Source organism: Rhyacophila brunnea, unplaced genomic scaffold, assembly GCF_057557595.1.
Source record: "Rhyacophila brunnea isolate RB1 unplaced genomic scaffold, BYU_Rbru_1.0 scaffold_21, whole genome shotgun sequence".
Classification (NCBI taxonomy): Eukaryota; Metazoa; Arthropoda; class Insecta; order Trichoptera; family Rhyacophilidae; genus Rhyacophila; species Rhyacophila brunnea.
Genome location: NW_028232871.1, coordinates 32,763,005 through 32,779,131, shown reverse-complemented (window position 1 = coordinate 32,779,131; position 16,127 = coordinate 32,763,005). Strand labels below are relative to the sequence as shown.

At 33.4% G+C, this 16,127-nt stretch overlaps 1 protein-coding gene across 1 annotated transcript in view; it reads left to right on the top strand.

The window, feature by feature from the left end:
- Window positions 1-16,127, top strand: part of norpA (no receptor potential A) — a 138,921-nt gene that overhangs the window by 82,521 nt on the left and 40,273 nt on the right. Inside the window, exon 3 of the mRNA XM_085948923.1 lies at window positions 5,251-5,364. Within this exon, the coding sequence (XP_085805049.1) occupies window positions 5,251-5,364 (114 nt within the window). The remainder of the gene's footprint in view (window positions 1-5,250; window positions 5,365-16,127) is intronic.

Genomic DNA, 16,127 nt, shown 5'->3' with positions numbered 1-16,127 from the left:
ACAATTATAGGGTAACGCCACATGGAAAGATGCATGTTGGTCATAACGCGGAAATATCACAAAATATACTAATGATATTAAGGCAAGTAGAGTACGCGTTGTGATAAGGTCACCGATATGTAATGGCAATTGACTGGGAATGTTGCTCGGCAAATGGACAACCGCTTCATAAAAAGACCCTTAAAACCCGCTGGATCGACGGACTCGCCAAGTCCAGTGGATGTATGTGGCAGTGAAGAACTAGGTACCGAGAACAGTGGAAAACCAGAAAAATCTACACACAACTTTTTTAAGCTTCAAAATAAATGTTATACCCGATCTCTTTACTTGCAAATACGCTAAGGTTCCAGGAACATCACTGAAATCGGATAATATGTAATTGACGCGCGAATAAAATATGTAGATAATGAATTATTGATCAAACCTTACTAAAAACATTCAGAAATTGCTATAATATTTTCTCATACAAAAGAGTCATATTATTATAAATCCCTCTTTCAATATTCGTTTCTACTTTGATTTTTTTGTTTTATCAAAGATTATGTAAAATTTGTTATTGTATGCGTAATACTCGTAGTATAAAATGAAAGTCCGCCCTTGCGTGTTTCATCAGTGTTAAAATTTTAATTAACGTTCTACTTGCGCTGAGATCGAACCGGAAGTATTCGGAACTTTTTTCGATTTAGTTAGATACAACCTAACTGATCACATCCCTACATATTTTTACACAGTTTGTATGAAAATAATTCCATGAATTCGCTTGAAATATTATGTTAACGATAAACTTAACTACTTCGCCCCACTCACAGGCGTGCACTTTGCCTTGGCTTGATTGAACTGAAGGATTACGTATAAATTTTACGCACCATATTTCACAGTGAGCTGTCGTACCGGAAATAGTTGGCCGTATAACATTAAGATTTTTTAAAAAATGACATTTGTTCATAGAGCACTGAAGACAGTAATATTGTAATTTTATTAGATTCAAACAGCAATTTGATATTGATGGTATCAAATATAAAATCTGATAATATGGCTGTCAGCATTATCGAATATTTTATAGAAACAACTCGATACTTACGAGCACCTACCAGAATTTTATATAAATTGTACGATATGATTTTTTTATTTTACTTACCTCCCTATATTCCTGTTTTCCGTAATAGTGTTTAATAAGATGTATTTTTAAGTGTTTTATTTAGAAATAAATTCTATCTCAATACTATACAGCCATCTATTTCCGAACACGGATCTGGAGTAGGTACCTACCATTTTCTTGGCAGTTTCTTCCGGTGCGATAAATGCTTCGTTTAGGGCTGCCTCTAAAGATAAACAAAAAGCTTTTTAAAAAATATATAACAATATAATTTAACATTTAAGCAACGTTTAATTATTGTTGTAGAGTATGTGCTTTATAACTTTGCACTCCGGCTCTAGGATGAAAATGATGTAAGTAATAATATTCTAAAAATATTTTCTTTACATTTATATTATTTATTTATTACTATAGATCTACCATCATAAATTGGCATTTCAGCGAGGGCGCTAGTATGACATTGAGAATATTACCATAACTAACAAAAAATGGTAATTTATAATTTTTTATTGGTAGTAGATTTTTGTACAAATATTATGCAATCCATAATTCGAGAAACATGTTGTAAAATTAAATGGCATTTGTAACAAATTTATCCTCGATAGACAATTTTAGTTTCAAATTCGACCGGCTGCCAACTTACGATGGTAGATCTTTACATATTAATTATATTAACATATTATGTGAGTATCATTAATTGATCTAATTTCATGCGAGGTAATCAGGCAAAGAGGCGTATCAGTATAGCAAAGAGTGTTATATTTTTATTGTGATCCTTGACTTAATAGGCAGGTCATAAAGTTTTCACCGACTTTATTGTATTAATTTGGTATATGAGTTTAAAATAACTGTATTCGTTGTCAGTGTGTGTATGCCTTTTGGTGAGTGCACATAGTGCCTGAAGATGCCAAAAGGCGAAATTTGGGTCGTAAAAAAACGACTCAAATGGAATAGTACAAAACTTAAATCTATTAGAATTTTAAGACAAATTCCATCAAGTACCCTCGGTCGATAGTATTAATAATATAAACATATATTTATTTTCTGAAAATAGCTCTTACGATTTTAAAACATATCGTCACCTTACTATTAAGACCTCGTAAGTCCGATATAATGGAAAAATGAAATTTGTTCGTCCAAATTTAAACAAAAAAACATTTTAAATCAAAACCTCGGTTCTCTACTCTAGACTAGTATGCTGTCCATCTATCGACAAATTTTAAACACTCGTACGTCTCGTGGTTTCAAACATGGAATTAAAACCTCGTATTTCACAACCAGTGTTATCTGATTCATCGATTTGAGAGGTGTTTAAAATATTGTTTTATTACGTTTTTTCGTACCACACAACATTCTTCTCAAACAGACTTAGGAGGATTTTATAGTAAGGTGACGATATGCTGTTCCAAACCTTTAAGGCGATACTTCAGTGAAACGGCAAATAATTTTCAACTATAGGCGCGACGAAATTTTGGACTCGCTGGCAATCGGAGAGCGAACGTCGAGGTTTGAATACGTCAATTTGTTTCGTGATGGCGACGGGGGTATTAATTCTTAAATCGTGTAAAGATGACTAAAAACGACAATTTTTTTACTAATAGTTATTGTTACTAATAGAACAATAAACAGAACATTAAATGAACGCATGTTGGATTTATATGACAAATTATATTTCGTTCGGCATGCGACATTTCGTCAGTTGAATCTAACTCACATTTGAAATATTTTGCAGAAGATTTTTTTGAAACAGCCCACTTCAGTTATTTATTATTTATATAGATAAATGTATGCACCGATTTTCTCATCAATAATCCTACTAAAATATGATGCGTACATTTATCCATAAAGATAATAAAAAATGTAAATTAGAATAGTTCTGCATTCAGCTGACGATTTGCACCCGCGACCATCTTTTTAGACCATGCCTCAACTGAGGTATAGCCTTAAGCAATATATTTTAGTAGGTTCATTATATTATGATGGGATATTGTATTATTATATTAAGTACCTATGTCCTCTTCTTGTTTCACTGCCCATTTGAAAAGAATCTATGATTAATTGTTTCCCCGCCCCACGTCCTTGGCTCACTCGCCGCGTATGGGATTTTCTCTTCACACAATATCGATATAGCTTCGAAGGACATTCTTTCACAGCAAGTAAACACCCTTTGGAATTCATTTCAGTATGATTACACATAACAGTATTTACAGTACATAATATATACAATATTACCCATATTAGTAAATAAAACTATCAAAATATAAACAATTTAGTATTAAGTGGAGAGATTTTATTTTCTCCCTAATGTGTTTCGTTATGTACGTACCTACGATCAAATATTAGACAGATTCGTCCATTCATATTATCATTTAAGTTTGTGAATGCACAAATATGACGCAATCGATTCGTCAGAAGATTTAAAAGGGGGCCTCGAAACAGTTCAAACCACTCGTACAATAATTATTTAATTATTCCAAAACTGTATGTAAAAAGAGACTTCTCACAAATTGAGCATACAATATCGCCGAAGGCCTAGCAAAATCCCTGCAACTAACGTCAAAAGGGCTTATAATAAAACCACTTGTGCACAAAAAAATCACTATTATAATGGTGTCATCTCAACAATGATTATTTTCAGTGGCATGATATTGCGATTATAGAAAAGAGATATATTCCTTTTTTACTATGTAGGCACGTTCGTTGCTTGAATTTATTATTTCATGTTTTACCATGGAGGACCTCAGTCAGTGCTCGGGCCTCCAAGTCTCTAAGCCCGCAATGAACAGAAACACTATCTCTGGAGAACACAACGTCTCCACAATGATGCACTTCTACAAACAAAACTACGAAAATATAAAAAAAATCGGTGTGTGTACTTATGTACGTGCGTTAGAAGTTATACTTCTTTGGCGTAACAAAACTTGTAATATTGTAATAGACTAGATTCTTTGACTAGTTCTTAATTGTATTGTTAAATTACACACTCAATAAAAAGGACCGCTTATTGGAACACCGTTGGTATATTCTATACACTTTAACTTAAATTACTAAATTATATAATGGTTTCTCGTTGTTTTTAAAGTACCAACTGTCTGACGTTTAATCGTTTGTTTACGTAAGGAATTGCAAATGGCCGCCAATAATAAATTCGCTGCCTAGGCAACGGAACAATCCTAAACTATAATATAATACTGTACAATCGTCACGATTGCAGTATCATACTGTGGCGTAAAGGTAGTGCGTTCGGCTAATAACCGAAAAATCGGTGGTTCGAATCCAATCCAGTGCGTTTTTTTATCGTGTGAAAAAATTAATTATGTGTTACATATCACACGCCAAAAATATACTCTGATCTGATTTCCTAAACGCGCCAAAAGAAGTATAACTTCAAAAAATGTTATATGCAAGAAAACTTATTTGTTGATATTGATTAGGAATTGCAATACCGGTATTTAAAAACCGTTATTCAATTATTTATCGATACCGAAACACCGGTTTCAAAAATCCAAAATATCGGTATTTTCGGTATTAAGAAAGCCTACACGTTGTTTTTGGAAATTGAATTCAATGCTATTTTTCATTACTACTAGATATGTACTATATAATATATTGTATATTCAATTTAGTGTATAAGATAAATGCTGCCAAAATGCAAATATATTGACTGTAACAAAAATTTAATTTTAATAAAACAAAATCCCTCAAATATACTTGTCGCAATGCATTAACATATTTAGAAAAGGAAAATATTCATGGCAAATATTATACTATAATTATTGATCAAACGTTGATAGTACATCCAACAAATGTTGAATTTGAGAGAGATTTTCCTCTACCCGAACTTTATTTATATTTCTAAAAATTATCAGTTCTAACAAAATATTATGATCTATATATTATATAAAGGTTAACATAATAAACGTGGGTAGATACTTTCGGTTGCTATAGAATAATGTTTTAAATAGATTTTAATTGTTGATAGGTACTTTTTACTATAATATGTTTTGACGAATACCGGTTTTAATACCGATATTCAATAAGAAATACTGGTATTGATATATTCATTCGGTAATTCAATCCCTAGTATTGATGTTATGATATACAGTCGTATTTGTTTGTTGTGTGCGTTATTCATTATGTTCTTTTCATTTCAGGGTGCGATCTTCGACAGATGGACCGAAGAAAAGGACAACACAGACTTCGAGCCTAGCTGCCTCTTCAAGGTAGACGAATATGGATTCTTCATCTACTGGAAGAGTGAGGGCAAGGTAATACAACTTTTAAATATTGTCTTATATTGCTTTATTATTTGTAGCCATGTTGGCACGTCATCACTCATCAGGTGCGCACACAGAAAAGTGGTATGGGGGTCAGAATCACCGTCATCATTTATCATTGATTTTTAATGGTGGGAAGGGCGTGGTTAACTTAATCTTCCAGGTACAACTAACATCCGCATTTATATCGCGAACCCACGCACTTTTACCAATACTTTATTATTGCGACCTTTCGCATCCGGAAGTGGTTATCGAAAGCGCGTAGCCTAACGGTTATAACTGTTAGTGTCCGCTTATTTCATCCACGCCTGCCTTGTATTTAGAGATGCCACATCCGAATATTAAAGCAAACATTGAAAACTACTGATGGTGCACATTCATGAGTGCCACGGGTCTTCCGTTGGCACAGGTCTTGCGCGTCGTAAAATGATGATTAGAGTGAGGGCAATCCGTTGAGAAGGCTATTCGAAAGCCAAATTATTCAGGGCATCATTCTTAAGTCATGAGGTCCTGATGAAGACGTAATAATATTCCATTAAACTAAATAATTAGTATTTTTTTCGTTCCCTGAGGAGTGTTCAGATCCACTCCCCTCTCTCCCTCTGTGTGGTCGCCTGTCTTACCAAAATATGGAAAACCCCGTATGATGTTGAACGCTAGGTTACATTAAGTGGCCAGACATAGAAAAAGTCACCATTCATTTCAGTCTAGAATCCAAACTAGAGGTTTTTTACCTCTTCCTTCCACAAATAAGTACAATCAACTCTTTTCCGCCGTTAAAAATACCGTCTAGAATTTCGTCCCAAAACACGATTTACAAAATTAAAGACAAAACTGAGTTATGGGGCATGCTTACTTTAGAAATTCGAACAATTCTAAAATACACACTGCCAATTAAATTCGTCGAATCGAAATCGAATATTAAAGTCGATTTTGATCTATTCCTGAATAGTGTTAGTTCCGACAAAAACGGAATTAAAATATGGTTTAATACACTTTGTTTTTTGAGTGCGGTCAATACAATAGTCCCACCACTCTTTCACACCAGCATAGCAAGTAACCCTGTACAAATAATAGTTTCTGCGTTCCCTGCCACACGCTAATTTTCAACATTTTCGCCAATTTCACATTTCACCCCGACCCGACGGGCAGCCTTGCCCTTTCACCTCTTTATCCCAGTTCGAACTTGAAAAGCGGTTGCCAGGCAACGCATCCCGTGCAGCCTCATTTTTAGTGACGTCATCAACGTCTAATGACGTGCACCGCGAGACGCGCAGCCATTCCGTCGAAGCCTGACTATTTGCTATTCATTTCAGCCATTATATTTTCCATTGAAGATGCTCCGTGTGACTCACGAATGAATAATTGTGAAATTAATTAAAAAATATACTCAATATATTTATTTATTTATTTATTTAAGAATTCAAAAGATTGTGGACATAACAAATATAAATTCAAGACGTACACAACATGAGCTTTACATTATAACAAATATTACAATATAGAATATATTAATAATAATAACAGAAAAACAAATTAAATCAAAACATACTTGAGTACAATTTAATACAGAAAAATATAATTTTGAAAACAAAAAAACATATCTACAATTTTACACAGAAAAATAAAGTTTCAAAAACAAAATGCAAAGTACATCACTGAAAATGTCTATGTCTTTAGGGAGCGCATTTACTAATCTTGCACCCATCGTTAATGGTGCCTGATAAGCTTGACGCGAGGATAAGATCCAGAATAAATCATGGCTGCGACTACGTACGTAATCGTCAGGCGCATGTAAATTCAAATTGATTAGGACACCAGGATTGGAAACCATCCCTCGCACTAACAAGTAAAAGTGTTTCAAGAGAAGAAGAGACCGACGAGATTCAAGAGAGTGAAAAGTAAGCATGCCTTGTAGAAAGGCAGTCGGAAAATAATCATTTGACGAATTATTAAAATACCCACTTACTCCACATAATTTATTATTGATCAGCACCGGTTTCGTCTGATACAAAATATACAATATTATAACTATTTATACAAACAATTTTATACATAGTCAAAAGTTATTTAATAAAATGAATTCTTATGAACTACATTTAGGACGACTCACGAAGTAGTTTAGAAACATTTTTTAAAGATAAATAAATAGTAGCCACTTGCTCAATTCATTAGGTACATGCTCTGGATTCCAACACACATTGAAAAATAATACATAAATTTTGCCTGACCCAAGATTTGAACCCGAGACCCAGACTTACCAGGCGTCTACGTTACCACTCAGCTATCGCGGTTATATTGATGCGTTCTGCGAAGTTAGATAAATTTAATGAACTTGTATTGTTGTTTAAATAATTGTTCATTTTTCAATAAATAACTTTGTTTTAAAATTTGTTAAATAGCATAAATAAATAGCTGTAAGATTTTATATATTCTTTTAGTTCAGAATATTACATTGAAACGTACGAAACCGGTCCGAAACTACATATATTTTTTAATTGAATTAATAGAATGTCAATTAACAACATCAAATTAAATCATTAATATCTACCTCATAGTCATTGTTTTTATATATTGCGATCGTATCCGGAAACTTGTACATATGCAATTCGTCGTATCACACTTCACCGTGAAATGTTGTAACGGAAATATATGGCCGTATATTAAAGACGGGTCCAACCTCTCTGGGTCGTATAGTACTGACATATAATTCATGTCTACATAAAGCACGGTTCTTGTCGGTTTAAACTTTACGGAAGCCATCAGCAAACGAATTTTGAGAATAGCCGATGTACTGGATTATTTGTTAGGTTAGGTTTTCATTCTTGAATTCATAAATTTTGATTCTTACTTCGTTTATTTTTAGATTAATTATAATGCCATATTATTCAGCATCTCAATAGTTATAAAAATACTTTTTGGGATTTTAAATAGTCAGTGAAAAAGGAATTAAAGAGGACCAAGGGTGGCGCATTCGTAAGAATGCCGAACTTTACGAGTCTTTCAAGCCGAAGATCAGAAATATTCTGAGGGCAAGAAGGCTGAGATGGGCCGGTCACGTTGTAAGGTGCGAAGAAAGCAGAGCTCTCTACAGGGTCTACAAGGGAGTCCCAGTGGGTATCCGGCCTCTAGGCCGACCTCGGAAGAGATGGTCGGACGCCGTCAGCAGGGATGCAGCGAAGCTGGGTGTGACCAACTGGAAAAGAGAAGCTCTGGACAGAGACTCCTGGAGGATGGTTGTGCAGTCGGCCATGGACCTAAATGGACCTTAGCGCCAGTGTAATCAATCAGTGAAAAATATATTAAGAATCCAAAAAATAAATAGTTGATCATTGTCATTTATGCCAAATTAGCTTAGCACTCTTGATACTCGTAATAATATTATGAATGTCATATTTAAAATTCAATTCCAATATTATAATTATTGTTAATAATGTGCAGTTTCAAAAATAAATACATACTTAGTAAACTAGGCATTGAACAGAAATCGCGTAAAGATAGCACCATATTTCGAGACCTCCGGAAGTCATTTTCTCGATGGGTCTTCCCCTAATGCGGACCTTATCCAGTTTATTTCCTGTGTGAAATTATTTCCGCCACTTCAGATCTGTACATATTACTTAATGTGACCTTTTGAAACACACGTCTTCCTAGAATTGTTCGATTTATCAGATTACTTTTCAATCGCCTACAACCTATAATTTATAATTATATTTTACCTAATTTAAAACGCCTCATAAAATATATAACCACTAGAAAGAATCTTTCATGAGAAATAATATTACGCCCAGCAGGATTCGCCCCCATATCCTTTACCAGCTAATCTATGTCCGTCCTACCTAATTACGACGAAATTAACTAGTAATGTTTTATAATACTTTCTGAAGGGGTTTCTACATTTCGTCAAATCTGATTTTGTACGTTAAATCAAATTATTAATATTAGGTACATTAATTACTAACCGTTATCAGGATCTCTACAAATTTTAGTTATAGCGTACTTGTAATAATTAAATATTGCTTAACGACCTCTATCCCATCGCGTACTCTTAATAGTCTGCCTCCATATCCGTTGGTTTTTTTGGCCTTTTCGCATTATGATATTAGCGCAACGTGGCATATAAAGTTGAATGTTGGTCATAACACGAAAATACCAAAAAATAATTACCAATAATATAAACAATATATAAATTATCGGTTCATATCTTCTATTAATGACTTAGAAATCGAAACCGGCCATGGTCATTATTAAATTAAGTATATTTCGTAGATAATTTATATATTATTACATATACTATATTTTATTAGCTCGTATTCTTATTTGTCCGGTGGTTGTTTATCCAGTACAAATCTTGCAATCGATTTTTAACTAACTTCCCGACTAGCTAGACATTTGAAACTTTTTGAATATATCAGAACATGATACCAATGCATTTTTTTAATACTTTTAGCCATCTTTAAGTAGAATTGAATTCATTTTCAGTTAATTCTGTTTTGTATGAAAAGTTATTTCGGAAGAAATCCGTAATCCAATCCACTATTATTGGTTGCTAGGTGGGTGGTCCTAGCAACTAAATTATTAATATATACGTGCGTTACTATGGAAATCAAAATGACATTTCAGTATTCTATATTTGTTTGTTTGTTTATTTTTTATTTACTTCATATCAAATACAAGTTTGAGCATATAATAATTCAACCGAAAATTGTAAATCGTTGTATATAAAAAGTTCTTTTTATCTTGTAATTATTTTAATTATATGCCTACCTGACGTTTAATGTTTGTTACTTACAATATATTGACATATTTTTTATAGTATACTCCCTCTGTCTCTTGTCTTGAAAGTTTATCCACCCCAGACAAAAGTAACAACGCTGTAAAAGCTCTTAATGCACTTTGTATGCACCTTTTTAATAATAACACAGCCTTAAACGTGAGTAATGCGTAGACAGAGTGACACTAACTCTGCGAAATTGCACTGAGCATAAAGTGAGTCATCAAACTAAACCCTTTTATAGAGCTACTTTATATATTAGCTAGTTTTATAGAAAGTGTTTTTACAGTATAAGCTTTTATTCAATTCAGAAAATTAAATATATAAAACAATTGAAAATGTCTGTCAATGAATGAAAATTAATGTGGATGCGAGACAGATATCAAAAGGAGAATAACAATGCAGAAAAATACAACCGATTTGGAAGAGCAAATAAAAAACAAAATAACTAATATGCGTTTACTAAGATCTCAGACACTTTGAAGGCAAAGTAAAGACCAGAGAAAGGGATGATGAAGGCGAATGTCATAAGTTTCGTGGATGGCCAAACCAACCAACGATTTCATAATCAGCAAACTCCAAATTCGAAACAAAGTCTCCTCAGTTTGTCTGGCTGTATAATTTAAAATTTTATTTGGACAGTTCAAAGGTTGGAGAGAACGAGGAAGAGCTCCCTCTAAATATACCAAATTAAGAATGCCATATGTTTTCCACTCACTTTGGCCTTGCTTGTCGCTTAAGGTCGATAGGGAAGTAGCCAGGCCATGGGGAAGACTGTCAGATGGCTGGGAATAAGTCGGGTTAATAAATAAGAAGCGTCATTTTAAAGCGATTTTTAAATTATTAATAACAATTCTATTCAATCTTTATTAAATAAGCTTCAATAAGTATACATCGTTAGCCTTTCGTTGAACCCTCTACTTAATTTTCATTCTTGTTCCTGTCCTCAAAGGGCTTGGACTATAACTGGACCGACATCACTCGATGTCGATTCCAGAAAGTGTCAATATGTCATGAGACATGAATGTCCCGTTTGATATATATGATTTTTTTTTATTGTTAATCTTCATATTCTAAATAATAATCGTATAAAAAATATTTTAATCTAGCAACATTATTTCAAGGTATTGTAAATTAATTAAAATATAAAATAAACCTTATAATACAAATATTATGAAGTTTAGTAAAAAATAATTTTGAATATAAAATGACCTTCAATTAATTCGCATAATAGTTTATATACTATACTTATATTATAAAGTTGTCTCTAATTGGTAATTTATGAAAAATGTTTTAAATAGTTACATAATATACTCTGCAATCGGTGTCTAGGGATTGCAATACCGGTATTTCAAAACGGCTTAACTGGACTGTATTTTTGTCGGGATACGCGATGTCTGGTTTACTTCCGTGGCCTTACAACGTCCTTGGTGACCAGCAATGATACGTGCTACAATACAAGCGCAGATAATATATATTATTCGCAAGAAGGATACTTGCACCTTTAGTATAATTAGTTTAAAGTACTCGCATGGCAAACGAAAGAGGATTTGTAGGATTTCAAAACGGTATTATAATTTCAATATTGAAAAAAGATATTTAATTCAAAATATGTTTCCTTGTATAGCAAAATATATGTATTATATTAATTAAAATAAAACAAAACATGTAGTAATTATTGTACTTGGTTTTAATAATAATCATGGCCAGTTTCGTCTGCTTCAGAGTAGTATCGTCAACTGGGGAAAAATATGTTATATATTAAGTATAAAGAATATTCAATTTTTTACGCGTATTCAACACTAACCACCCACAACAAATTCGAAAGGTAAAACATGTCCCAGTTAGGAAAACAATTAATCAATACCTACGTACGCCAAACAAATCGACATTATCTAGAAACAACGCTATCCGTAGGCGTCTGTCGTAGCCCGTAGGCCGTAGCAGTTAATCGTAGCATCTTAACGAGTCCTACGACGCCGTAGATGTTTGTCTACGTTTTCAAAACAAAACAAAACAACATAGGAGTTGTATTTTTAAACCAAGGACTTTGTTTTATTTTCGTTTAGTTTGATGGGTAGGTACAGCTTGGTAATTAAGCGGTTTCTAAGTATTTTCTCAAACCCCATAATATGTAAATCGTTTATGACCTTTACTTATTTTAAACATGACTAATTTTACGTACTTTTTTAATCTTCAACAAAGAAATTTTTGCGTACTTTATAATATGTTATTAGTATATACCGACCAATAATTTAATTCCCACAGCTAAATAAAATTCGTATAATATTATTGTTATTTACTAAACGCCCACGATGGCTGAGCAGTAACGTATCGACTTATAATTTCGTGGATCGAACATTCTAAAAAAAGTAAAAATGTGTATAGATACAATTACTTAAATAAAATCGGGAATTTAAGAAAATTTTAAAGAACGCGAAAATCCCGCTCTGTGCTGACATAACGTCTCCGCCGAAGAATCATATTTGCTCAAGGAATCCTTTCTGGATTGCAGTGAGAATCTGCTTCAGACTCAAAGCGAGGTCTAGCATAGAACGTTATGAACTCCATTTTAATTGTTGTTATATTTATATGATGCATACATGCATACAATCATGTCCCCCACGCGGAGGGGCTGATAGGCCTCTTAGCTTGGGGGCCCGGAGTAGCGAGTCGAACAGCTAAGTGAGATTAACACATGTCACAAATTTACTCTAAAATTTTTAAAAAGTCGCCTGCGGCGCTACTTTACTTCAGGGCTGTCAAATATTTTAAATATGTGGTTGTGCATTGCAATTTCATGTGCTATGATGATTGATATATTTAAATGATAATTCCTATACAAAAATTGGGAAACACTGTTGTAGAGCATAACACTGCCCTTAATCATAGCGATAGGTAGGTAGGTGGGTCCTCCAAAGATCCTGGTCTGGAGGCCCGTTTCAAGATGTGGGGCCATGAATACGATAAGGGGCTTGAAAGAGAAGTGATTTAAACGTCGAAATATTGATGAAATAGAAATGGCACTGATATGTTTTTGTATACCTACCACATCGTAATAATGTTTAACTATATAATATTATATTACACAGCGGCGAAGGATGAGATCCGACATAAATAGTGCACAATAAACTTTGGCAGTCATTTGTATTTTGTTTTCATTAAACTAAGACTAAAAATTGCAGATAATGTTGATTATTTTGTAAAATTCCATTAAACCCTGCGAAAAGTACGCCGTAATAGATAATAGTAAAAAAATATTCTATACAATATATAATATCTAAAATTATGTACCCTATTAAATTATACATGATTTTATATATTTTATAGATAGAAGCATATTTTTTATCAATTATGGTTTTATTTGGGCAGGGCTTAGTGGAATTTTACAAACTGACCAACATCATCTGTAATAAGTATTGTCAATTAAACGAAAACAAGTGTGTATGACTAAAAATGTATGCACTATTTTTGTCGGATCGCCCATAGCATACATAAACTATTATAGTTTGGTATCGGCAGCGTTAAGTTGTTTTTTTTTTTTTAATTAACCAGCAATTTGTATTTTCTAGTTAAATAAAAATAAATAAGTATGACTGACATAGCCACAACAGCCTACCTCTACCCCTCGCTGCAGATATTACATTTCTTATTTGTTTTTTTTATTTACTCAAAAATTGGATCACTGATACATACGTAATTATTGCGCATGCTGGAACTACTCACAATGACTTTCAATTAAAAATTCACTCCGCGAGATGTCTGTCAAATCGTCAGATTCATCCGAAGGGCTACGTCTAGCAAAGCGGCTTGACGTCAACTCTCGCATATTTTCTCGCGTTTGATTATAATTATAAAAACATAACTCTTTTTTTTGTGATTTTACCGAGGCTTTGACTGCGACTCGCTGTCATATCGCATCTTCTCTTCTAGAAGGGGATCCGTCGATCAGGTCCTCACTCTTATTCTGTTAAATAGCTTTACAATTTTGCCTAGCTCTTCCGTCTTACCCACCGCCAGGACACCTTTCAATTAGTCGACATTCTCATAGATATCCGCAATTTGCAGCTGTACTCTGTGAAGTTCATATTTAGGGCATTGTAGTGCTATATGTACGACATCAATCTTTTGCCCATTGTGTGCCCTGTTCTTAGCCTCAGTATTAACTTAAGCTCATTCCTCGTCAAAAGAGACTCTACAAACCAGGGCACCTCTCGTGGTGATGGTAGAATAGACTTACTCCATTTGCCCTTTTCTAATGATGCCCTATGGTGAAAATCTATCCACATACTTTGGCCCATTTTCTTTATAGCCTCATTCCAGTCCAGGTTTTCTGGTATCAAAAACATGACTTAAAAACTTTATGCATCAAAATAATCGTAGAAAACCGCAATAAGTTTCAATTTATTAGACGAAAAATCAAGATTAAAGACTTCCTATTATATCGTGTATTTTCACATCTATATGATCGCGTTGCAGAAGGATTACAGTCAATTTTTCGACTAGTGTACAGCCTTTGTACTTACGAGGCGGCTGTACTTCTGTTCAAGGAAACAAACAAGAGATGTCAGGAAGTGTCAGTTAAACCGTAGAAGGACTTTCGGATGGAAAGCCTGTTTTTATAGTGTTGTGTTATAGTTCATAAAAACAACACCGAAAGACTCCTGATGTATTTTAGTTATATTAAAATATACAATATATTATACATGGTATCTAAAATACTTTTCTGGAAATGTTATATTATAACGACATTCATCGCAATAAAAAGTAACTTAATATTTTTACTATTGCAATGATTGGTTTTGTTTCGCATTAAAATTGTATCTTTACTTTATTCTAATCAAGGACAGAATCAGCGACGCATTTCTTTTGACGCAAATGATGCAACCGATTCATCAGAATATTTAAAGGGCCTCCGACGACTTGTATATTGCGATTTGTAAGAGAGAAGACTGTTTAAATTAAACCATGTGTGTACAATTTATACAAAACTAAAATGATTGGAAATAATGAATGAAAAATAAAAAATGGTATTTCTTTTGATGGTCAGGCCTCCACGTCACTAAACGCGCCACGGAAAAAAAAATTATACTCGAGGTCAGATATTTAGTTTAGTAGTGCCTACTGACACTCCTCTTTTAATCCGAAACCGATTTGAAGTTCTGAACTTTTATAGAATCAAATCATGTATCGTGCACGCTACCGACAAAGTTTCAAAATAGTGCGTAATTTACCATGAACATGTAGTTAGATGTCATAACACAATAGGCCGTAGGGGGTAGTATATTTTGGATTCCTAATTTTAAAAATCAAGCTTACCACCTTGGCGCACACCTGAAGACGCTGCCAACTTGGAAAAATATCGACAATGGAAAAACCTCCCTCAATTAGCAACACACTCAAGATGAGTTGCTTATCTGGCTGGAAGTATGGTGCACTAGTGAGCACAGTAATATCACGCTCCCGAAGGTTGGGACTGGTCTGTGAATGGAAACGGTACATGATAAGTATCTGAATAAAACATGTTATCTCTTGTCTAAAAGACTTTGAGGGAAATGGTGAAATCTAATTGGAAGAACCAAAGTGAATGTGGTAGTGTGCATGCAGATCAGTAGCGAAGGGTTGAGGTAGGCTCTTAAGAACCACCAAAATAGTGCACATTAAATTTTGTTAGTCATACATATTTATTTTTATTTAACTAAGACTAAAATAAATTTACAGAATGGTGTTGGTTAGTTTTTAAAAATCAATTAAACCCTGCCTAAACCAAACAATAATAGTTTTGGTATATTTTGGGCGATACGACATAATTGTGCATACTTATTTATTTTCGTTGGATTAAAAATATATATTACACGTATTGTTGTTTTTTTTAAATTCATTTAGCCCTGCCTAAACCAAATTATAATAGATAAAAAAATATTATTTTAGCTATAAAATATCCAAAGTTATGTATTATTTAATTGCATAATCTTAGATA